Source organism: Numida meleagris, chromosome 2 (genome assembly GCF_002078875.1).
Source record: "Numida meleagris isolate 19003 breed g44 Domestic line chromosome 2, NumMel1.0, whole genome shotgun sequence".
NCBI lineage: Eukaryota > Metazoa > Chordata > Aves > Galliformes > Numididae > Numida > Numida meleagris.
This window is the reverse complement of record NC_034410.1, coordinates 33,955,232-33,980,877: the sequence shown is the minus strand read 5'-3', so window position 1 is coordinate 33,980,877 and position 25,646 is coordinate 33,955,232. Positions and strand designations below refer to the sequence as shown.

Here is a 25,646-nt window from a genome sequence, read left to right as displayed (position 1 = left end):
ATTTAAAAAAATGATCCGTTAAGCTTCTTGTTTGAAGGTCACTGGCATGTAGGAAAAAGTTAAGTTGCTTCCTTCAGGAAAAAGTTGCCAAATTGTCTTCCCTGTTACTCTTAAGGAAAAAAAAAATCCCAAATTAGACTTGTATCTCTTAGAGATGTTTGTGCAGTCTGCTTTCCTGTGTTTCCCTTTTTCGTGGGTACACTTCTAGAAGCAGAGTGGTGAGGTTGTTACAGTCTGACTCAGGAAGAGAAGCTCAAGAGGTGCTGAGGTGGGCTAGGTGACCTGATGGAGTAAAGAAGGTGTATTCCCAAGTCCCTAGTAGTAGAGGGAGCATCTTTCTGTTATGTATTTAGGCAGCAGACTGAACAATAAGGAATCTGGAGGCATAAGGAGTAATTGCACCCTCTTTCTCTGTTTTATTGAAGAATTTCATTACAGTGAGGAATAAGAGATTTTTGTTGCTGGGTCTTCATTCAGGAGTCTTTCTTATCAGCCTTTAGAAATGCAGAAGAGTATAGGGTATTACATGATATAAAAAAAAAGTGCACTTTTGATGGAAGAGTATTACAAATGCTGTGTTAAAATAATTTTCTCAAAGGCTAGACTTCAGCAGGAGAAAAGACTCCTTTTCCTTTTTTTGTCATTATGCTTTACAAATGAGCCTAAAATAAGTAACTTCCAACAGTTTTCTCCCTGTAGTTGAGAATATTTAGTTCTTTCTTATATGTATGTTATTTATTTCTGTACTTGAATTTTTTTTGTTACAGGAGCTAGAGTTAATGCCAAAGACAGCAAATGGTTGACTCCTTTACACAGAGCTGTGGCATCTTGTAGTGAGGTATGCATTTTTACTGCTTTGTATTAAAATGGAATATCTTCAAGTACCTTTGTTCTTTGTTCAGTTTTTACAAAATGAGACTACTCCAAATATTTGGAATGGCAGAAAACTTGCAACAGTTTGTTTAAAATACTGATGGCACATATATATGTCATATGTCTGTGTAGGATGTAGGGGGGAAAACAATAAACTTACAGTTCTCGGTTTTGCTCTTTGCTTAAATGCCATCTCCCTAGCAGAAAGGATTCTGCGTGCAATATTCTGAACTCCAGTGCACATTTTTTGTAACCAGAATGGTTCAGCATATGAGGGAACTAGAGATGAAATAAGGTTTAATATGGCTTTTGCAGCATGATCTGTCTTTTTTCATGCTTGTCTGTTCAGACATGAAGTAATATATGATTCTATGAGATCTGCAAACATTTTAGAAACAAAAGACAATCCCCATTAATGAGTAATGATAATACTGCAAATAAAACTTATAAATGAAATATTTAGAACACTTTTGAAGCCTACCTGTAACACAGTTATGGGAATATAGTGATTTGAGTGTACACTTGCTATAGTTCCTCTATTGTTGATGTCCTAATAAAAATTTTAAATGCCTGTGGAAGATCAAAACAAGCAGAAAAATGCTGAGCTTTTGTGGAAGAGTTTATGCAAAGCTATCTCCTTTGAGATCTTGAGTCGCATTGCACACTTCAGTATGTCTCAAAAGTAAAGGTATTTTGGTTTTTTGTTGATTATTGTTATTTTTTATTGTTTCTGTGTAAATTTTTGCTTGAGAAGAAGATATAATTGAGTAGTTTGGTTTTTGCAAGCACTGAGTTTTAGGTATTTGATCCACAAACTATCTAAACAATGATTGTGTCAGTTTTTGCCTTTGAATTCCCTGGGTAAATTGTATTATTTTGTTGCTGGCGTTAACAGCCGAGTTATGTGGAGATTGTGTTATTCAAAGCAGTGTTTGAAAATCGATCTCCATGGGAGCCCTTAGTAGCAAATGCTATTCGTTCTTTTTAAGGTATTTTTAGGCTGCTCCTTCGGGAGCTGACTGAAGCACCGAATTCTGCATTCCTCAAAGGGACAAAACTTCATTAAATCAGTAAAGCTTGAGGAGAGGAGAGCTGCAGTCAAGCTGGACCTAATTCGTAACTGAAATGAACATAACCATGTTCACGTCTAAAAATATGGAATATTTTCAAGAAAAATGCTAACCAAAGGCAAACAAACAATGTAAACCAGTCAGATGATTTGTCCCGGTGGTTCTGACAAGCTCTTACCAAAATTTTCTGTTTATAAACATAGCATGTCATTGGAGAGCATGTAGATAGATGTAGCAATGATTGATGCATGTAGAGACTGCTTTGCATTCATCTAACATTCATCTAAAGTTTTCAGGCGTTAGATGAAAAACTTCTTGATACTCGTTTCAACAAAGCAAGTGGTCTTACCCTTGAAGCAAGGGCACTGTGATCAAACAAGGACATTGCATCGTGCAAAATAGCTGGTATTGTGGATTTTGCTGCCAGCTGCATGAGTTCAAGCAACTTCATGTCAAGACTAACAGAGTCTAGGCCTTAATATTTGCATACCTGGGAAAATCTAAGCAGTTTTGCTCATTTTTGAACATAATTAAATACACAGAGAAATGGAAGATGAATTATTTTTATGCTGCTTACCTATTTTACTATGGTGCTTCCTTCTACAAAATATTTAATAGCTATTTTAAAATTTCCTCGTTCTGATTATAATTTTCCTTAAGATTTGGTTCAAAAAAGCCAGAACGTCAAAATATTGGTTAAATTTTGAAGTATTAAATCTGATTAAGTTTCTCTAAGAGAATAGAAAATATTCAATTTCTCACTTAAGTTACAAGCTTCTGATGCAATATTTTCACTTTGTTTGTTCCTATTTTCTTTAAGTAGAAGAAATCTCAGTTAATTAGATATAAATTATATTACCAATGTTACTTAGCATTCTTCTTGTGGCTGAGAATAATACCTAGCTATTGTAGCTCAGTGTAATTTCAAATTTCCAATACCTGCTTTTCGTAACATATTTGAAGTTCAATGTGCCAGCTGCTTACAAGGGATGCTCCGAAAGTAATGCCTCCTATCTTGATATGTTGGCCCGTGATGCCAGAGGTGAATTTTGGTGGTACGACAGCAGAGGTTGAACCTTTCCACCAATATTCCCTTTCCGGGCAGCCTGATGGAGTGGTGTCTGACATGGAAGTGCAGATGAAGCAAAGGAACGTCATTGAATTCCTCCACGTGGAAAAGTTGGCACCCATTGACATTCATTGAAGCTTGCTGAATGTTTACAGAGATTAAACAGTGGAGGTGAGCACAGTGAGGCGGTGGGTGATGCATTTCAGCAATGACGACAGCGACGTGAAAAACAAGCCATGTTCCAGACGGCCATGCTCAGTTGTCACACCATGAAACGAAGCGCATCTCAGTGAGCTCATGGCTAATGGTGGTGACTGTGTTGAAAAATAGCGTTTTGTAGATAAAATTGTTCTACCAAATAGTGTCACTGTTCTTGTACCTATTGTAGTTTTTGTGGAAATAAATAGGAGGCATTACTTTCAGAGAGACCTATTTTTGTGCTCAGTGTTTGAGTTGAAATTCACTTAAAGCAGTTACTGAATTGTGGGAAGGTCACAGAGTTGGTGTGAAGTGCAGTATTTGTTGTCATGTTAATGTCAGCGAGATTTTTTTCTACCTTCCAGTTGCATGCGCATATTTTAGTTGGATTTGTTTATCTTATCCATAAAATATTCATGGCTTTTGCATTTAACAACAGGAAGTGAATAATCATTTTGTGAGATGGATTTTAGTGTAACGTTTTGAAACAGTTTTTTCAGGAGTTTTGCAAGAGTATATGTTGAAACTCTTTATGACCATGCTCCGTTTTATCTGTAGTTCTCTAAATGTGCATTTAATAAGTTACTCTGTCTCTCTGCCATTTCTAGACTCTGTCAGTTTAAAAGTTTTGCTTAGCAAATAGATGAAAGTGCATTGTAAGTTCAAGGTATGTCACTAATCCTTGGTATTGAAGGAAGTCCTAGGGAGGTTTGTTGAGCTTTGTAAATTAGTTGTGTTGATTAAAACAATTTGCCTGCTGATTTGGGGCGTTGGAAAAAAGCCCTGGAAATGGTTGATGCAGTTGAAACCTGTAGGGAATATATTCTTCGTGTCCTTGAGAAGATCCCCAAGTCTGGATTTATGATAGTACGAATCTCAAAGAAAAGAATGTTTATGAAAGAACAAATTACAGATACTCGTATTCCGTTATACATGATATGTAGTGTGTTTGTCTACACTAATATATATTTGGATTTAAGACATAGCATCTGAAATCTTTACTAAGTGGCTTTTTTTGTAAATGTTTTCAGGATGCCGTTCAGGTGTTGCTAAAGCATTCAGCAGATGTCAATGCTCGTGATAAAAACTGGCAGACACCCTTACATATAGCAGCTGCAAATAAAGCTGTGAAATGTGCCGAAGCTTTGGTGCCTCTTCTAAGTAATGTAAACGTGTCTGATCGGGCAGGTAGAACTGCGCTGCACCATGCAGCCTTCAGTGGACATGTTGAGGTACGAGTTATTTATCTTAGCTTGTTCTCTGCTTACTGTTCTGTCCAACGCATTTCTGATTTTGAATTTCTTGAGTAATAATCATGTTTCTCTCCCCATCTCTTCAAAAACCACAAACCAACCTCCTATTTCCTATTTTAGTTTGTCTTTTACGTGCATGTGTGTACAGATTGGTTGTGTTACATCATCTGAGTGAAAGGCTATTACAGCATTTACCTCTCTGGACATAACCAAATTTGCCTCAGTGGAGTTTAAATTAGTAATAAATATAAAATGGAAAAAAATATATATTTTTCAGTAGACAGTGAACATGTGCAACGTGTTGCCACATGTATTTTCTCTACTGGGGAGAAAATACAGGTAGTAAAATTTAACTTAATGGTTTTCAAACCCTGAAAGGTGACTTGTATGGTTGAATGGAGACAAAATGGCAGTAGGCTTGCCAGTTTAGTGATTACCTTTAGTACATCTCGTAGCCTGAAGATCTCATCTTTGCCATATTTGCCACAGATTTACTATATTTAACTTATAAATGTTTCTGTTAACATTGAATTAAGGAACTTAGTCATTCTATTATTGTTGCCAAGATGGTTGGCCAAGTTTTTTTAAGCATGTGGAATACTTAAAAAAAAAAAAAAAAGCACATTTAAATCCTTTGAAAATACGTACATTTTTGTCTTCTCCTGTGATTTTGTTTGTCTAGCTTTAAGCAGAGTTTTCCATTTTGAATAGAGGATTTTTTTCCTTTTTGTCCCAGATGGTCAGCTTACTATTGTCCAGAGGAGCCAATATTAATGCATTTGACAAGAAAGACAGAAGAGCTATACACTGGGCAGCATATATGGGTATGTATGTATTTGCAGTTATTTACTGTTGTGGTTGGGGAAAAAAAGAAAACGATCAGCTAAATTTTGGTACTAATTTCAAGAGGAGACCAGTTAAGATGATTCCATAATCTTGTTTGTTACTCATTATTTTAGCTTGTTGTTTCATAATCGTATCTAGCCAAGTGGAAAGAGTAAAAGCAGCAGCATCAGTCTTGCATGAATCTACCTGACTGGAAATTTCTTAAAATGTGAAATGCAGAACTATGACCTGATAATATGTGATTTGTTGTTCCTGTTAAGTTTTGACAATCTGCATTTCCTTTGTATTTAATATCTGAAATGTTGAATTCCCTAGAAAAGACATATTTATACGCATATGATATCACCTTAGAAAACTTGAGAAGAACATGATCCTATTCTTTACATTATTTTTTTTGTCAGCAGTGATCTAAAGATGTTAAAGTTTTTGTGGGTTTTTTTCAGTTAGGGAAAATTGCGCTTAGAACTGCTGTCTCAGTGAAAACCGTAAACTGTGCTTTATAAAGGAGCAGCTCGATTTTTTTGACAAACAGTTAAAATGCAAGAAGAATAATTTCTAGACTGCCCTTTCCATGAATAAAATGAATATTTTTAAATTGTATCTGCTCCACGCCAAAAAACAAACATGCTTTAACTGGGAGATTACGCAGACTCGATATCACATAAGTCTAGGATAATTCTTTTTTAACAGCCTGATCTTAGACAAAATGCCCTTGAATATGCAGTTTAATATTCATGTTTGTTATTGTGAGTTATACAGTTGCTTATACATAAGCATAATGCATTCCAAACATGTATATGGGGGGGGGGGGAGAGAAGGTTCTTAAAAACAGACTTAAGATAGCTAATTAAACGCATTTCTCAACTGTTACACAAAAAGTGGCATCAAGTATCTTCTAACTGCTTTCCCAGTCATGCAGTAAAAGAGGAAATAAAAGCAATAATTTGGAAGTGGAAATACAATTTCAAACTTATGTATTGAGCAGAAGTATGTGTTTGTTAATTTACCCTAGTTAAATACTGTTTGTTGAAAAACCTTACCCTGAGTTTCGTGGGGCTGATAATGAGTTGGTTTTTGTATGAAATATGCTTTGGTCCAAGGACTAACAATTCTGTCCTTTACAAATAAAAAAATAAACTTTAATTTACAGATTTAGGCTTGCTTGTAAGGTCTTAGTGATTGGAAAAGGGATCTTCTTAGAAATGCCTGGATTCATTAAAAATCAGTTAACTGTTGTCTTTACAGAACTCTGTTTTAGGCCAATTTCACGTGTGTTTTATCTGTGTCAAATCTGTATCTGCCACCACGGATCTGAAGTAATGAGGTAGCAATGTAAAATAAGCCTGGGAAATGCCAGAAAGAACAGTCTTCCGTAGAAAAGACTTACATATGGCAGTAAATTATGAAGAGATTGTGACAGCAGTAATACTCTTAAGTTATAGTTTGAAAGTCCATGGCGTTGCATTTCATGTACAGGTACCAGTTTAATAGAGAACTTGGAGAGCAGTCTTCATTATCACAATCCAATGTTCGTTGGAATATTTTGTATTAGTATTTTGTGATCTACTTACAGATTTTTGTGCAATTTCTTATGCAGTTTCTGTGACAGGCTGTTCAACCACCTTAAAGCGATTATTTGCAAAATTTTTTGAATGAAAGTCAATGCATGAGATGGCAGAGATTTGACAAGAATCAGTGAGAGGACAGACATGTTTTCTGGCTTGTGCTCATCCAGGTGGAAAAAGTCTTCTATTTTTCAGATAAGCTACATTTATTCCAATTTCAGTGAGCACTATTTTGTAGGCTATTACTTGGAAATTCTATTACTGAACGTTTTTCGCAATTTAAAGCCATTTTACACTGCTCCAGTTACTAGAGGGAAACCAAAAAGCTTTTCCACTTTATAAAATAGACTGTAGAGTAAAAGAGACGTTATGCTTTTCGTCACACTCCTATAAATAGCTTTATAGGCCAATAGCCATTGTTTCCCTTCCTTCCTGCTTTTCACCCGACTCCATTGCTGTCTAGCTGTAACGCTGCAAGCAATGGGCTTTCATTTGTGAGTCTTAGCGTTACCTGCAGGAGTGTGTGGGATGTCTCCCGTGCACTTCCTACGTGAAGTGCCGTGCTCTTCTGTTGGAGTATCTTCCACTGATTGCTGCTTGCGTATTAAATGCAGGTCAGGGATTTTCTTTTTTTTTTTTTAGTTATTTACTTTAAGTTCTGTGCCACTGTTCTAGTCGGAATTTCTCTTCACCACTTCCAGTATCTTTTGTACTGCTCTATCTCTTGTGTAGGGATTGTTTTCATTCTTGTGCTCATATTATTTGGGTCACAAGATGAGTATCATGTTTAAATTTATTTCTGTGTCTTTTCTACAATGCTGAAGTAATTCAGAAGTGAAGAGTTGCAGAACCTCACATTGCTCTGTATAGCTAGGTGAGGGACTTTTTGTATTTTGGGGGGCATGCAGCATAAAATGTATACTGTGCTGACTGAATATTTATTGAAGCACTTGTGTGTTCTCTTGGGTAGATATTTCCTTTCCAAAGTTCTGCACATTCTTTCAGTCATTGAAAAAGCAGACCTTCACTGTTTATGAAGCTCTAAAAATGAAAGCTGGATTTGATGCATTGTGCTTAAGTATCTGGATAATGATAAGTTTTGTGGTTGTTGTTTTTTTTTATTATTTGTTAATAGACCAAAGGTTTTACTTGAAAGGTAAAAGAAAAAATCCCATTTATTTCTGTATGAGTCAGTGGCAGAGGTAAAGCTCTATCACTGTTAATTTACCTTTTCTCAATTCTGTAAACTTTGTCATGATTATTGAAATGGCACAAGCTCTCATATTTTCAGCAGTAATTTGTTTGGCAATTAAATTTACTCAGCAAGAGCGACAAATGTTTGACTAGCTCGTTTTCATGGTGTCTGTCTTGGAACGCAGTGCCATGGCGGCCTAAAGGCTGGTGCTGGAGCCAGCAGGCGCCATCAGGGGAAGGGCTGACCTGGGCCTTGTGACAGCGCGGTGTGGCTGGGAGAGATGCCACCCATTAGTCTGGGCTGTCTGTGGTTTTATACAGAAATAGAATCTTTTCTTCTTCTCTTGTTGGATTACAGTGTTTCTTTCAAAGTTTGTGCTGAGGGCCTTAGAAACTCTCTTGGGTGTGTCTGCAGCTGGGATGAAGGGGGAGGACTGAGAGTGAGATTCTCTAGTCATTAACAGAAATTTGCAGTAACTTCAAATAACGGCAAAGTTATGTGACCTCAATAGTTTTCAAATCTTCCAAAAACTTTGGTATAAGTGGAGGACAAGGTTTTTTCTTGTGTACTGAATTAGTTTTGAAGTAAATAGTATGATTGTTTGAGGGAGTTATATTTAAATACTCCCTTCTGGAGATGAATTTTGTCTGTTGCTTCTATACTTCACAAAAGAATTAAAAAACATAAACAGTTTTTTTACTTTCCAGATAAGGTCCAAATGAGTCAATGTCTTGTTCATGTTATAGTAATGGTACAATTAATAATTTGTTCTGGATAATATTAAATGCAGCTTTGTTTTTTTTGTCTGTTCTTTTAGGTCATATCGAAGTTGTGAAATTACTTGTGGCCCATGGAGCTGAAGTAACATGCAAAGACAAGAAATCATATACACCCTTACATGCTGCAGCATCTAGTGGGATGATCAGTGTAGTCAAATATCTTCTCGATCTTGGAGTTGATGTAAGAAAGAATAAAAGTGATGCTTTTTTTGTTCTTGTTTTAAGTGCTGTGTTATTTGTGTTCTGGCACACTGTTTTATGCTTTTTTAGGATATGGTGGAAATAGAGAAAGTATTTCCAAGGGTCTTCATTCATATGCTTTTGTAGTGGTGGTGATTTTTCTTTTTGTTTTGTTTCTGTTTGTTTTTGTTATAAAACTTAATTTCTCCAGGTAACTTAAGAACTTTGCAATTTTTGCAGAACTATTTAGAAATAACTTTGTTTATTACTTTTATTTGGTTCAGTTGATATTTCTGACTCCTAAAGTATTGGACTGAAACAAAGGAAATAGGAATTCCTTTCCTGGCTTTGCCACACGCATCCTTTTTGAACTGCGGGAAATAAAACTCTTTTGTCTCAATTATTTTTAAAATGTAGATGTTACTGAATTCCGTATGTATGTACCACCTATATTGTGGGAAATATTACAGATTGTCGGGAACTTTAATCTAAAATAAACTAAAATAAATTAAAAGGTTGTACAATATCTGCACATGGAAAGTATGTAAACAATGAACTGTGAAACCATGTAACAAAGGTACATTGTGCATTGTATTTTAGTCTTGCAAAGCTGGATAACACTGCTGAACTCGTCTTGAAAAGTAGATCAGAATTCAGCATCATACTGTGCACAAGTTCTAATTCCCTGCGCTCCTCCAAAAAAAAAAAGAGATCAAGTCTGAGGTTTTTTATCACAATTGCCTAAGCAGTGGCACTTATATTATAATTCATTAGCAAAGCATATGAATTTGCATTTTGTAAGTGGTCCATAACCAAAATTCCGGTTACATGCAGTTCCTTTATCATTAAAAATGTCAGCCTGCATTTTTGTTTGTGTATGTCCCATTCTACATCTAGGAGTTGTATATTTAAATGCTTAAAACTTACTTAGGGGAGACTCAGTCCTTATGACACCTGTTTTTTGGAAACCTACAAATGCTGTTGAGAAATATTGAAGTCCTGCTGTGCTTAAGCTGTTAGTCTGTAGCATCAGTGCAAATAGCCACTGCTGATGTTTCTGTATGCTTTCTCTCAAGTTACATACTGCATACAGGAAACTGGCATGAACACAATTGGAGGAGGTTAGCTCAGCTGAAAAGCAATTGTACCCCGTGCTCTGTTTCAAAGTAGTATATCCAGAACTTGCTCTTAATTTCTGGCTTTGAAAAATTCTAAAACATAATGAAATTATCTCACAACACTAAAGTTTCTTTGTGGTAATTAAATGCTGCAGTAATACAGGTTTTTGACAACTAATCATGGTTTTCGTTTGTTTTTGCTAACAGATGAATGAACCAAATGCCTATGGAAATACTCCTCTTCATGTAGCTTGCTACAATGGACAAGATGTTGTAGTGAATGAACTCATAGACTGTGGTGCTAATGTAAATCAAATGAATGAAAAGGGGTTTACACCTTTGCACTTTGCTGCTGCATCAACGCATGGGGCGCTGTGTTTGGAACTTTTGGTCTGTAATGGAGCAGATGTAAATATGAAGGTAGGCAAATCCAAAGCCATCCATTCACTCTTAACAATGTAGTACATCTTTTTCCGAAGTGATTTTTAAAGCTTTTGTTGAGGCAGTGATTGGAGTTTCGACTCCTTGGTGTAGTATTTCTGTGAAATGTATTGTAGAAAAAAATGTGACAATTTATTGCTTCAAGGAAATTGGTGTAGATCTTAATTGTCCCTATGAGATATACTAAGAATCCCAAAAGGATAATGAAAGTTGACAATACTATCTAGTCAATCTTGGTTATGTTTAAATGGCAGAAGTCCCCTATCATCTTGTTTTCCCGAATCTGTCTATGTGATTAAGAGCATAATGAGAATGCAAAATTACTTATTTTTCTTATAAATAAATGACATAAAAGACATTCAAGATTTTTCAGAGAAATGTGTACGAACAGGCTAAGTTGTAGAGCTCCTCCAACAAAAAATCCAAAAATCTAGGAGGGTAGAGTTGCATATTAAAAATATAAGAGTAAGTAGATCAGGGTAATGGAAAGTCTTGAACAGATTCTCCAGCAAAACTTTGTGAACAGAGTTGACATACTTATAACATTCTTGGTCACAGTTCTTTGGCTGCAGAATATTTCACAGAATCCAGTCTTAGTGTAGAGATAATTTCTATTCCATTAAGTGTAAAAACAAACTATAACATAAATATCACATTATCTTCTTGAGTGTGTAGGTTAAGGTCTCCATGTGTGAGAGAGATGAGATCTCCTTTGTTTTCTGTGAAGTTCATTTTGACTCTTGTTATGAAAGCTTAATTACGTTCAGCAATATTCAGTGTCAGTATCCGGTATCTTGAAAAGTATCAGGCTGGGGGAAGTGGGAAATGGCTATGTGGAATGGGGAGTCCAAAAGTTCCCCTTAAAACATATCTAATTGTCTGGACCATTGCTCACATGTGGTAGGAAGAGAAGTATCTACTACTTTTGTTTATTTTATATATATTTTTATTCTGTGTTTATAGAGATATGTATTAATTTCAGCATTACTTGGGTCAGAGCTGAAAAATGGATGAGTTAAAATTTCTGTTAAAAATCAGTGTTTTGTGGTCCACTTTTCATTTAAGAGCTTTGTACTACTTCTCAGATAACTAATTCTAAAATACAATTATATATCTATTGCCAGTACAAAATAGCCCACTGAAATTTTGGGAGTAATTTAAAAATAGCCTATATAGTGTGGAAGAATCTTAGATGTATGTTACTGCTTACTTTTACGTACATCTAAATGTGGAGCTCATTTATTGAAAATGTACTTAAAACTCATCACTACTTAAAGTACTTAAAAAATCATCACTAAAGTGCCCTGGAGGTGGAAGGAGCTGTGCTACAGGGTTTACAGACAGCTTGTCATAAAATCTGTAGGCTACAGTTCATTTATTCTCATTGCCAACTTTATACTCTACCTGATATCCCAGACTGGATATGACTGAGAGTTTAGTCTTGCAGAGCTGTCTACATTCTGTCCTACATTCTTGAGACCACATTTCTCAGTAATGTGTGTTCTGTCATGAAAGTAATCCCACAATGTTAAATATACTAATGATTATGTAACTTATTTACATATGCAAATAAGAACAAAAGAGAAACATAAATACTACAAAGCAAAGAATTACTGTTTCTCTATTCGCTGGTTTGCAATGGTTCATGAATTTGTACGTTCCTGATACAGAAGAAAGAAGAGGTGAGGACAGAAGGATGTGTAGCAAGCAATGTTTTGGTTTTTTTGTCTATTCATTTACAAATATGCCTAAACTGTAGGCTAGGAATGAAAATGAAAATTTTCCAACATTTTGTTAGGATAATTAAGCACTGCTAAAAATATTCTAATCTTTGTTTGAATTTTAAGTATCTTTCTTTAACATATGGTACACTGTAAATACTGACTACATTTAGTCAGTTGTAGTACTAAATAACCTCAGAAATTGTGAACCTCAGAACAGCTAATATCTTCAAACTGACTGGCAAAGCTTCTGAATTCTCTGAAGCTTATAATGGGGGTGAAGTGTTGTTTGGAGGTGGCAGAAGGTTCACTGGCATCAGAGAGATGTATTGTTGCCATCCTGCCCACTTGATTTTAAGTTACTGGATCCAAAGCATAGATTTCATGGTTCCTTTAATTAAAATAAATAAGTCCTCAAACATTTTCACATGGAAGAACCCAGGTTTTCTCCTAAAAGCTTTCTTTGAGATGAGGGGAAAAAAAAAAAAACAGAAATACAGTGGTGATGGGGCTGGAAAATACTGCCTGAAACACACTGGAGAACTGAGAACTTGAGCTGAAGTCTCTTAAGAGTTTGGTATAGATTAGGCTCCTGAAGTGTTATGCTTCAGAAAAGATCTTTACAATGGAATGGGTTAGTAGCTTTAGCTATTGGCTGACTGTAATTATGATGTGATTTACTAAGCAGCAAAACTACAAAGTGCAAAATTAAACAAGTAGAGTTGTTCAGGGTTTTCAAGCAATTTCACCTTGAAAATTTGTCCCTTATTTTTTTTAGCAACACGCATCTCTCCACTGCCATTCTTGTCAATAGCATTTCTGTGAATTTCTACCAGTATGACTTATTTTAGTCTGTGAATTTTGGCCTGAGGATATGAGCAGCCTTAGCTTGTATATGGAAAGTTAACATTTGCACTGCAGGAAAGTGCCAATACAGAGACAAAGGAAAATAATTCTAAGTAATCTTTTGCTTCCTTGGAAAGGCCCATGAAGATAAGTCTTGGATTTAATCAGAAGAATAATCCCTAAAAAACAGCAAAGCGAAACGAAGTTAAAATTTGTGTGGCTAATAATCACTTGCAAAGTTGGAAATTGGGTACTTTTAGAACTTTCCTACTAAGTATTTATTGAAACAAAGCTCCTTCAGGTTCCGTATACTGAGGCTGATGTTCAAAGTAGTTCTTACAAAGTAAGAAGGACAGGCTCTTACCACACTTCTTAGTTTCTAATACTGCTGCCTTAGGTTATTCCTAAAGTCCCTGTGAGGTACGTTATTAGTGACACTTGGATCTTCTTTTTTCTTCTCCTTTGAGATAGTTTAGCACCTCTCAACCATTGAGGTTGCAGATGTCTCCATCTAAGCCCTGAAATTCTTCTGTGTCTTGTTGACTTGACTAATTTATTTCCTTACTTTGTAGTTTTCCCATTTAAATTTTAGAATGTTATTTACCAAAGCAGCTTTTGGTCACTCACTCAAACTGTGCTTATTTTAAACAGTCATATTTCTTTAAATTACTTTCTTTACCTTGACGAAAGAGGAAAGTGAGGGAAAGAGACACCAGGCATGTAAAGATTTTTGTTGTTGTTGTTAAAGGAGGAAACTGTTTGGAAGTGGAGAATATTATTGGTTACAAAAGAGAATGGAATTAAAGTCCAGTGTAGGTAGACATTACAAGACAATTCTTTTTTTTTTTAAAAAAAAAAAAGAAAAAGGTTACTTAGAAAAATTGTCGTTTATGTTATGTTTAGCATTTGTTTAAAGCTTCCAGTGACAGAAGTTCTTGAAGTAAAAATGATTGTCCTGTTCCTCAAGTGGATTTAAATTTCTTTTTCTGTGTTTCTTAGTGGCTATTGTGGATATGTGGATGTGTCTTTTGGGTTATTTGCTGTCAAAAAAAAAAAATCTGCTAGCTGAAACATCTGGAGATAATATGGCTGTCATCGTAAGGCATTTTATTTCTGTCAGTCTATGTCTAAGAAGCCAGTAGTCGCATTGTTCTGGGTGATATGTGCTGCTTTTTGCAGTGATGTTGCTGAAAATTCCATGTCCAAGTCCATCTGAAACAATCCGTAGCAGATTTTCAGTAACACATATGTCTTTAGAGGCTTTGTCAATTGGTTCCAAAGGAAGAGTAAAGATGGGAAGGTGGTTTTGCACAGCAGCGAACTATGACAATACATCTGTTCATATTTTGTGTTCTCCCTCCCATCTGTCACTTTTTTTTAACTTCGACTTCTTTGAACATTTTCTATTCTTCAAAGCCATTGTTTAAAATGTAAAGATGCACTATGCATTTGCATCCAAAAATGCTTTTATTTTCTGAGTGTCATATTTGCAATTTTTGTGTGCATTTGTAAAAATTCTGCATTAAAGCTTTCCCATTACCTGTGATAAAGTACAGGAAAAAAAGTTACCCTAAAGAAATAATAACAGAAAAAAACCTGTTTTTCGAAGTGCGTTTAGATTGTGCTGTTTAAAATTGCTAGTCCCTTATGCATTGTTGTTGGCCTACCTGAAGAGCATATTTACTGGGTGAATGACTTAAGTGCGTGTTTGGTGTGTGTTTCAAATGTATAATACCTATTATGATTGAATACTTCTACCTAAGTATTACTTTTTTATGATAAATTACTTACAAGTATCATTTTATAGGAATTCTGGTGGAACATATGAGCTTTTTAATGTGTAAACATCCATAGTAAATACAGCTGTTTTCTTTCAAGAAACAAATTTTATGTAAAGAAGCATTGTGTTATTTTAGACTTGGGTAGGGGGAGAATTGGGTATAGGCTTGTTGTTAACATTGTGTGCTGTCATCATCCCCTTGAGAGCGATTATCGTAAAGGCGTAATTGTGAGTGAAAGGGCATCAGTGAGTTGTCACTCAGAGCTGAAAGAGGGATTAAGAGCACCTCTTTTGTAGAGTTTTTCATGTCATGCTGACTTTTAACTGCCAGCATCCATCTTTCAGAATAGCACAGGAAGAATTTAAAGGAGGGAGCAGAGGTCAGGTCTGATGGATTATTTTTGCTGGCCATAAGCAAACTTTTTTTTTTGTCTTGCAGAGTAAAGATGGGAAAACACCTTTGCACATGACAGCAATCCACGGTAGATTTTCAAGATCTCAAACCATCATTCAAAATGGTAAAAAAAAGTTGGAAGGAGTAGTTCTGTCATCATCTTTCCAGTATTTCATTTATTTTCCTTCTTTGTACTGACAGCAGCATACTGAAAGTCTTTTTCCTGTCTGTTGTCCAGTAGTAGTTGGGTTAATGGTGGTGGAGTCTGGTATATGTGCCTGTAAAGTTTGACAAGTTGCTTTGAAGAGCTGTTTATTTTTCAGAATACTGGAAGAGCTAATTTGTCTTCCGTAACCAAAGTTGCAGAACATTTGTCCCGTATTAGTAGATAGTGCTTCTCTCCATGTTGCTCGTAGTTAATACTAAATTCAGAGCAGTTATTACTGGACAGCTATTAATGTTGCTGAAATTATCCAGTGCTCTTTTTCTAACAAAAGTATCTGTATGCCAATGTGTATTCTTAGTTAATAATTACTTTTTATATTATAGGAGCTGAAATAGACTGTGAAGATAAGAATGGAAATACTCCTTTGCACATAGCAGCTAGATATGGCCATGAGCTATTAATCAACACTCTGATTACGAGTGGTGCTGACACTGCAAAGTAGGTAACATTTGCTGACATGAGTGCAAGCTGAGAGAATTCAGAATTGTGTTTATTAGACTAACAAATCTAGCAGGATTTCTTTCATATTGCCTACAACTTGAAATGGGAAATACTTTCTGTATTATCCTGTACTGTGCTTTTAAGTATCTGCACAATACATCACAACCTGCACAAAAAGGAAATGTTTTTTTTTCTCTGTAAAGTAATATATTTGGAATAAAAGCTCTGGAAGTTCTAATAGACTGTTGCACTGAATTAGTACATCCTGCCTAGTAAGAAAGCATTTAATATGTGAGTTTTCCTATGGCTTAGTATTTTAATTAGATAGTTTGGTGAGCAAGCCGTGCATATTCACGTTGACACAGTCATGTTTGTTTTATTTCAATTGTAATGAAACTGTGATACCTGATTATGGTGTATCTTAGGCGGGGTATACATGGGATGTTTCCTCTCCATTTGGCAGCATTAAGTGGATTTTCGGACTGCTGCAGAAAGCTCCTTTCATCAGGTAGGATGCTCTTTAAAATCTTATAGTGGCTTTATAATTAATTTTTATTCCATATAATAACTTTTAATAAAGTCTTAATTTAGTAATACACAGAAATCTTTACAGTTTACTAGTAGCCTGGGAACAGTGTGTGTTTTGTTTGTTTTAATGGACAGTCTGTAGAAAAAGTGAATCTAAACTTATACAGAAGTAATTTCTTTCCACCAAAAAAAAATCCACATTGAAATAGTGTCTCTATAACTTCTAAAATATTGTTTTAAGTTGGCCAAAGCGGTGGAATAACTAGTCGAGGCTATACTATGACTTCAAGAAGAAAGGCTAATGTTCTAATTACTTTATCCAGCATCCTTCATGTCCCTCCTGTGATGTCTTTAGTTTCGTACAGGTTGGTTTATTCCTGTCTGTTCCTGTAGCAGGCAACCCGATAGCTCTGAAGACTCTATGACTGCTCATTTAGAAACTTGCATTGGTGTTTTATTGTTAATGCAACTTCTTGCTTAAAAATAAGTTGAAGGTGAGCACGTGGAATGGAGCCAAGGAAGTCTTATTTACATGAAACAATTCTGAGTGAGCATAGATTCAGCCCAAGTTCTGGTTAAGACGGAAAGTAGTGTCAGTTGCTCTGATTTATTACTCCTTCTGTCTGTGTGGATCTCATGCTGATTTTTGTGAGGTCATTTAAAACAGAAGTCAGTTTTGTGGGTTTTTTTCTGTAGCTGATACCTCCCAGAGGAGAGAGTTTGTGCCCTTGCTAATTTTTTCCATACTTATGTTACTTTGTGACATGTAATTCAGGTGCAGCCTTTATAAATTCCTTATTTGCAGCACAACAGGCTAAGAATCAGGGAGCTCTGAGTTTGTGAGTAGAAACTTGTGTGTGTGTGCTGATTGGTGTCAATTATTTAAAAAAAATCCCCTCATTTGGAAGAGAAGAGGAGGGATTGTCCTGAATATAAGATAATTGGGCGGAGACATTGAGATACAGTTTGTTTTATTTGACTGTGTAGACTTTACCTTTCCTACTGCAGCTTTTTCTTTTGTTACCTATTTTAACAACAAAGATAAGTTTGACCAATCGGATTTTAGTTATTTAATAATGCATGGCTTAAGGACAATCTTTCTTTTCTTGGTAGTGCTGATACCTCCCTCTTTATTTTAGAAAGAAAAACAATAAAAATTATTTGCAGAACATTTGAAGTTCTAGCTTATTAAGTTTTCCTATTGATTTCATGAATATTATGTTCAGTACTAAATTACAGAGAAATACTAGCAGTTAAATAAGGTAAGGAAGAACATAGCTTCTTACCTCAATGCTGCAAATTGTTTTACTTTTTCCTTTTCAATTTTATTTGAATGTGTTTTTCAAAACACTGCAGATAACAAGAATTAGTTTCAAATGAATAGTGCTTTAAGTGCTTCAGTGCTTTTGAGCAAGTAGCTGCTGAGTTTGCTTTGCAAGCATTTCTCTTCAGGGTAGATGAGAACAGTTTTGTGAAAGCCTGTGTTGCATAACTGCTTTACAAATACTTGATTTGTAGGTTTTGACATAGACACAGCAGATGACTTTGGCAGAACTTGTCTTCATGCAGCTGCAGCTGGAGGGTATGTAAAAAGCATTCATGCTTTTATTTTTAGCGTTCATTTTTTAATTGCTGATCATTCCTTTTTTTTATTATTCTTTCTTCTTTGCATTTCTCCTATGCTCTCCCCTTGGAATTATGTAAATGTGAAAATAATTTCAAGATGGATTCCATCTACAAGCAATGAAAATTATTTAAATACTCAGTTCTATAAGTAATTACTGGAGTGCAGTGTCCAGGTATCATCAGCTTTATCTTAGGTTTATGCTTCGGGATGAACTGGATTTTATTTTAATTTCCCATGGGTGATGATACAATTGCAAAGATGTCGTGCCCTGCTAGATCACTGTAGGACATGAGGTGAAGAACAGCAACTTTGGGAAATATGTTTTTACCATATCCATAAATAAAAGATCAATCAAGTGAAATTATAAGCCATAATTAAATTCCAGAGTTTAGAAGGATAAAGTGGTCAGAACTACTTGTTCATCACTTGAATTGTGATCTATATTGATTATTGTTATTGTATTGTAGGTTATCTATAGCAGCTACTCAAAATTGCCTGGAAGAATTGGGTAATAAATCTCATGATACACTTTGTGGGACACAAAAACTCCATTATAATGATATTTTCATTTTCTATTTCAATGTTATTTAAGTAATACTGCTAAATAATCATTCTCAGTGAAAAGTTACTTGATAGGTACATTCTTGTTACAATTGGTTAAGGTTAAAATGCTGTCTGTCCATATAAAAACATGTGATTTGTGACTCATTCCCTCATTCATCTCCAATTTAGAAAACTTAGTAAGGTTTTGTGTAAAGAGGCAGTGTTTTACATCTGTTATGGTGATCATATTGTATTGAAAATGAATTGCTTAAGTAAAATATCTGTATTACATTACAACTTAAAATTGAGCTTCAAATACATACCTTAAAAACTTGTTTCTGTGCTGGAATCCTGGTAGCAAAAATCATGTGTTCTTCGGGTATCATTTTTATTTTATTTTTTTTAAGAATTGAGGCTCCTATTAAAAGAGTCAACGTCCATGCCCTTTATGCATGCCATTTGATATCAATACAGTTTCTGTATGTGGTCATGAAATAATTTGTTCTTTTCTGGTTTGGTTCTGCAACTGTGAAATGTATATTACATATACAAATTCATAGAAAATACACTTTCCAAAAGTTTTCATATAGTTCAGTTGTAATAAGAATATCATCTAAGATGTATTTGTAGCAGTTCTGGCAGTTATAAAGGCCAATGTTAAGAAACTGTAATCTGCAATCACAAGCAATATTGCATTAATTTAATAGGAATTTGGAGTGCCTAAATCTTCTTCTGAACACTGGTGCAGACTTCAACAAAAAGGACAGATTTGGGAGGTAAGAGATTTTAGAATTGTATATTTTGAAGGGTTTCTAAAGAGTTATAAAATGCATATTGCTTTGTGGGCAAACCTGTGCATTTCAGTTTACGTGCTTTTAAAAAATTATGTCCCTTATAAAGTACATTTCAGCACATGTTATAGGAAGTTGCAGATTTATTTTTAGTAGGTGTTCAGTCTTGTTCTTAGAGTGCATTACGTACTCAGCTGCAATGTTACGAGCCTTCGCTTCTTAGAACATGGATCTAATGAGTTAATATTTCACTTATTCAAGGACATTAGCAATGTTTTCCAAATAATATGCCAATCTATACGTTTGTTACTATTTCTGAAGGGTTTTCCTTTTGTTAACTGAAGTTTTATTGTAACTTCCTCATCTTCCTCTCATTATATTCATCTAGTACTATTCCTTTCCTTGTTTGTGCTCAGAACTTGTTGGATTTACGTTAATTTCTATTTTTAGTGTAGAATTATTTAAGTTCAGATTACGTGATCGCTACTTGTGCAAAATCTCACATCGCATCCTGAAATCACTGCATTACTCATGCACTACTGCTGCCATTCACATCCTGGAAAATCAGATTTCTCAGGATATGAGTGGCAGGAGTAGCACATGAGGGAAATGTTAAGGATATGAAGTTGTATTTTGCTTTGAATTCTTCTTTTCTTTCCTGAGAAAGCAACAATCATCTTTCACAACTTCTGTCATTGATAGTTTTGTTTTAACTTGCGTGTTACGCAAAACAATTATTTTCATGGATGAAAAATATTAAAATAGTTAAAATTTGAGAAAATTGGAAAAAGATAAATTTAAAGGAGAGAATTAGAACACTTTGAAGTGTCTTCTAGCCTGAAAATTGGAAAAATTGTAGTAGCAATCAGTTTTTATAAAGAGAAACTGGAATTCTTTATTGTTGTGGTGCTAAACTGCTTTATTTTGAGAACTGAAGATGAAATAAATTTCCCTTGACATGATTCATCAATATTAATATGGCAATATGTCATAATTTTGTTACAAGAAAACAATGTACGTTTGAAAAATTTTTCTTTAACGATACCTGTCATATGTCAGCGTAGTTAAAAATACTGCATGCCTCTATTACCTAAAAATATATTTTTGCAGAAAATATTGACTTCCTAACTGTTGTATTTTGACTTTGTTTAGTTGCTGTGCAATTCTTGAATTTGTCCATATTTTTCGTGTAGCTTGAAATTTCTTATTTAACCAAAAATAATGTCTAATGTAAACTATTTTCCTCTATATGTTTAGACAAGAAAATTCATATAGAACTTCTCATAACACAGTGTGTGTATGTGCTGGCTGACAGATATGTCTCCTAGATGGTCTGCACTGTTAAATGACCTCTAGAAGATAATTTTTAATATTGTATTTTTGCACTCTTCACCTCAAGTATTTGCTAAAAAGGGAAAGGAGGATTTAAGTTTCATTTTCGTTTGCATTTTCTGTCTCTCTAGTATTATTTTGTTGTTATTTACCATTGTACTTTTTATTCAAATGTGTACTAAAGAACTCCACTCCATTATGCTGCTGCCAATTGTAATTATCAGTGCCTGTTTGCCCTTGTGGGATCTGGAGCTAGTGTGAACGACCTTGATGAGAGGGGTTGTACACCTCTGCACTATGCAGCTGCATCAGACACAGATGGAAAGTAAGTGTGGCACGCTTTGTCCTTCAGACATTATCCTTAGAAACATCTGAGCTGGGACTTCTGGGTGTGTTCTGCCTTCAGCTTTGCTGAACGCATCTTTTATATTTTTTAAAAGGTTGAAACTGGCAGTGACTTGTTCATTGTGCATAAGATATTTTTGAGAAAAGTGAATGTGTTGTAGTTTTTTTATTACATTCTGTAATGCAGATGTCCTAACGGTGAGCAGAGTTTTTGATCCCTACCTGCTGTGTAGTAGTGGTTGAGTAAATGTTGTCCTGTAACTTTCTGACGGCCGTAACCAGCAGGGTCAGTTTACTGTAAGATCAAATTTTGACCAACAGTGGTGTGTTTTGTGGAGGGTTCTTCACGTTGCCCAAACATCTGTGTAGTTAGAAATATTCTGTAAAACTAATCTCTGAATAGTAGTAGGCCTATGTCACGATAAAGATGAACCAGGCATTTAAATGAGACCACTTTATCCATTTAGGATTTGGTTAAACTATTCATGTTTAGCATTACCACTGTCTTGTTATCATAAAATTTTGTGTCGTTAAACTTTTATGAACTAAAAGCATCCAAAACCTTCATAAATCCATAAATGCCTTTTGTGTTAGTTTTGCAACTAATGGTTGTACTTACCATAATTTGAAATTACTTCAATGCATACACATGAAGCTTACGCGGATAGCACAAAATAGATGAGGTTTGTTGAGTGTCAGATACTGTGTATGTAACAGACTTAAAGGAGAGAGTCTCTTCTGTGTGTGCACATTCACACAGAGGTCAAAACAGACCAGTGCACAGCATCCCAATTCAAATGCATACAGCAACACTTTCCTGGAAAGTAATGCTTTTTGATACTGTATCATCTTGAGTACAGCTGTTTTTAAAACATGAGGTAGCCATTGGAATGAGGCATGTAACTTGCAGATGGGATTCTGAAGGATAAATAAGGAATACTTTCAGGGCCACGTAACTCACATTTAAAGTAAATGCCTTTTTTATGTAAGGACAAATTTCATAAGAAAATTGTATTATGTTTTTTTACAAATGCATTCCATTTCTTCTGGAATTTGTTGAGATAGTACTTCTTTAACTGTGCTCTTACATGTGTTATCCAAAATCTGGGAAGAAAGCTCTCTGACTCCAGTGCGGAATGAGAAAGCAGCATTCCTTTATTCCTCACGATGCATACCAGGTGACTTGACAAATCAGGTGTGCTCTCTGAGTTCAGGTTCTACATGTAAACAGTTAAGACATATATACGCAAAACATTGGCATACGTATTCATTTTTCCTCAAAACTCATTAATATATGCTAATGTCTGGGCATGCGTGGTATTGGCCTCTGGTGGTCTTAGACCACTTACTTTCTCCTCGTTTTTCCACCATCAGATTCATCACAGTGACTTTAGGATGACTTTTAGCTGTTCTTCCACAATTGGGCAAATTTCGATTGCTTGTTACAGCATAATGAGCAGCTTTCTATCTTAGCACACTATAACCCAAAACAATATATGTGAAATCCGAGGAAGAAGTCCTTGCACCCGGTGCACGCAAAGATAGAAGTAGCCTGTTGTGACTCCAGTGCTCCTGTGAAGCAGGAGTGTTGAGAAAAGCAAGGCAGCTCACACACCGAGTGCAGCTAAACTGGAAAGTTTTAGAACTAGCACTCATTGATTCCTGTTGCTAAACTAATATATTGATCCTTAAACTAATATACTGCTCCCTATTGCTAAACCAGCCTCTGTCACATGTTGAGCTAAGGTTAATTTTAGCTTCACAGTTGCTGAGAAAACTGCAGTAGTTCTTCAAATGGCATCATTTTTTCTGCCTGCCTTATAAAAGGGGCAGTTGCAAATTATAATGGCAGTATTGCAGAGCTGGAGGAGATAACTCAAAACATTGTCTTGAGAAGCCATGCAGTGTGTTACTGTTCTGACTAACAGTTGGCTCTCTGCAAGACAGACTACAGAGCAGAATGGCCCGAGGGAGAAGCTTTTCATGTTGATGCAGCAAGATGATTAGTAACAGCTGGAAAGCCAGTGCTGCTCAGCTCATATTCAAAATAAGAATTCAGCTAAAAACGATCACTGATTTGGAATACAAAGCCTGGGAAAAATGTCAGGAAGTGATCTACAAGTATATGGAAATTCCAAGTATATTTAAGTGTGTTTTTATGGTCTTTGTTCAGATTCTTTAGAGACCAAATTTAGAGACAAGGATGTTTTTGTTGAAAATTATTTTCCTGTTTGTTCCTGTCTGCAAATGCTTCGGATCTGGAATGTACACCAGTAAGCCTTACTTTGACATTATTAGAGAAAGATGGTCACAGACTAAAGCAAATTAAGCAGCATGTTAGGGGAAGAAACATGATCTTTCTACATATTAAAATTATTTTATAGTACACCACCAAATAAATGGGAAATAAGTTAGATTTATTAGGGCTCTCAGAAATTTTGATTTATCTCCTGTTTGAGAGGCCTTTTGAAGGCACTCAAGTATTCAACAGATGCAAAGTTAAGTCTTTCTGAATGTGGAGAAACAGTAAAACTATTGATTTGGTTTTTATTTGTTAGAATGCTACTAGAGAACTTTTAGAAAACTTCACTTCTTACAGAGCACGATGAGTTTTCTGTGCATGAACAAATTCACAAAGGACAAAAGTGTAGAAATTTGGGTGGATAAGGCCATCCGTGTTCCTTGTTTTTAAGCTCTGCAAAACTTTGGTTACATAGTGAACCATGTGAAATTATGAACGGGTAGGAATCATGTACTGTTCATGTGTGGAGTCCTTCTTAACAAAAAATAGTACTAGCTCTTTAAGAGAGGGAGCTGACATCAATATCCCATTTTTCATCCTCCTGGCTTGAGTGTCAGTGCTTGAAACTGCTGATCGTGCTCTGCCTTACAACCTCAAGTTACAAGAGGAAGGACTGGTAGGATATGAGTGTGTCATCAACTGTGTTTAGAGTGTGCATATATATAAATCAATACATTAGTGTCTGGTAGTGGAATAGAGTCTGTGTGGATCTATTGGACTATAGATTCTGAAGAACTCAGCTGTTCTTTTCCTTCCATATTAGGTGCAGAAAAACATACTGATATATTGTATAAAATACAAGAATAGTGATCATTTATGTTAACGAAAGTATCAGCAAGTGTATTATCTAGGAGGAAAATAGCCATGGAACATTCGTTGTAGCCAAATCATGATTCAGAAGGTTCTGGATGTACACAGAGAAGGATTCTTTCAGATTTTGGAAACTTCATGATTGACCATAGCACTCAGTGTACTCAGTTAGGTGTTCTTTAGTCCCAGCCAATTCTGCATATTAAATTACTAATCTTATTTGCAGCATTCTATTTTCCAGTTGAATTGGAATGATTTATCACTTACTGTAAACTTGAAATTCCACATTTAGAGATATGGTTCCATATTTCAATTTAAACAGGTGCCTGGAATACTTGCTAAGAAATGATGCCAATCCGGGGATCCGAGACAAACAAGGATACAATGCAGTTCATTATTCTGCTGCTTATGGTCATCGCTTGTGTCTTGAATTGGTAAGAAAACCTTATTGCAGGTGGAAGAGGTAACAGCTCTTCTCATAGAGCGCGATGCAAAGGCCAGGGCATTCCTCCACCTTCATTCTTCACATTAGCTTAGGTTGTTAGTGGTTTTCAGTCCCTGTGAGAATAAATATTTAAACGCTTGGTACTCTTAAAATAGAGGCAAGATGGAGAGCTAAGGTGGTAGATGCTGGCGTAAAAAGATAGCATGTTCTGAGATGGAGCAGTAATGCTGGTTGAGGATACGTAATGTTAGTTTTCCATTGTTTTTTTTTTTTAATTTAGAGTACCCTGTTAAGTTTTTTCTTTACGGCTGAAGTAAAATAATTACAGGTACCTTCCAGAGGAGTGTTAAGAAATTTAACAGATTTCATCAGAATGAGTAAATTAAAATGCAGGGAAAACCTGGCAAGTAAGGGTGCCTTAAAATAGTTTGCATAGTTAGAGTAAACTAATGGCCTTACAATCCAATTTTAGACAGCAGGGCCTCTGGTTAGTTTCTGATGGATCCCTTTGCAAAGACGTGTATCTTACGTGGTAGGAGATAATTTTGTCTGCTCTGTGTTGTACAACTTAATACTTTTATGCAGATTGTACTTTTATATTAAAATGTATTAAAATAAACATTCTGAATGTTTTTAATTGCAGATTGCAAGTGAAACGCCTCTGGATGTTGTAAGTGTGTATGATTTCTCACTTTTAAAGTACTATGTAGGAAAAGAGAACATGTCATTTTAATAATTCTGCTCCTTATTGTTAGACTTACTCAAACATTTCTTCAGTGCCTGGATGCACTATTTAATTTCAGTTGCAGTGTAGATTTAATTGTTATTCTGCATTGCAAAATGGAAAAATATTTTTAAGCCATGAGTTGACTTAAACTTTTGTATGACTGCTATAAAATTGTGGTTGTAGAAACTTAGTGATCTGAAT

General features: G+C 35.4%; 1 protein-coding gene across 1 annotated transcript in view; it reads left to right on the top strand.

The window, feature by feature from the left end:
* Positions 1 to 25,646, top strand: part of ANKRD28 (ankyrin repeat domain 28) — a 68,656-nt gene that overhangs the window by 29,513 nt on the left and 13,497 nt on the right. Inside the window, exons 4-16 of the mRNA XM_021389026.1 lie at positions 768 to 838; positions 4,242 to 4,442; positions 5,200 to 5,287; positions 8,887 to 9,029; positions 10,354 to 10,566; positions 15,374 to 15,452; positions 15,878 to 15,992; positions 16,421 to 16,503; positions 18,042 to 18,105; positions 19,401 to 19,469; positions 21,001 to 21,141; positions 24,596 to 24,707; positions 25,362 to 25,388. Of these exons, the coding sequence (XP_021244701.1) occupies positions 768 to 838; positions 4,242 to 4,442; positions 5,200 to 5,287; positions 8,887 to 9,029; positions 10,354 to 10,566; positions 15,374 to 15,452; positions 15,878 to 15,992; positions 16,421 to 16,503; positions 18,042 to 18,105; positions 19,401 to 19,469; positions 21,001 to 21,141; positions 24,596 to 24,707; positions 25,362 to 25,388 (1,406 nt within the window). The remainder of the gene's footprint in view (positions 1 to 767; positions 839 to 4,241; positions 4,443 to 5,199; positions 5,288 to 8,886; positions 9,030 to 10,353; positions 10,567 to 15,373; positions 15,453 to 15,877; positions 15,993 to 16,420; positions 16,504 to 18,041; positions 18,106 to 19,400; positions 19,470 to 21,000; positions 21,142 to 24,595; positions 24,708 to 25,361; positions 25,389 to 25,646) is intronic.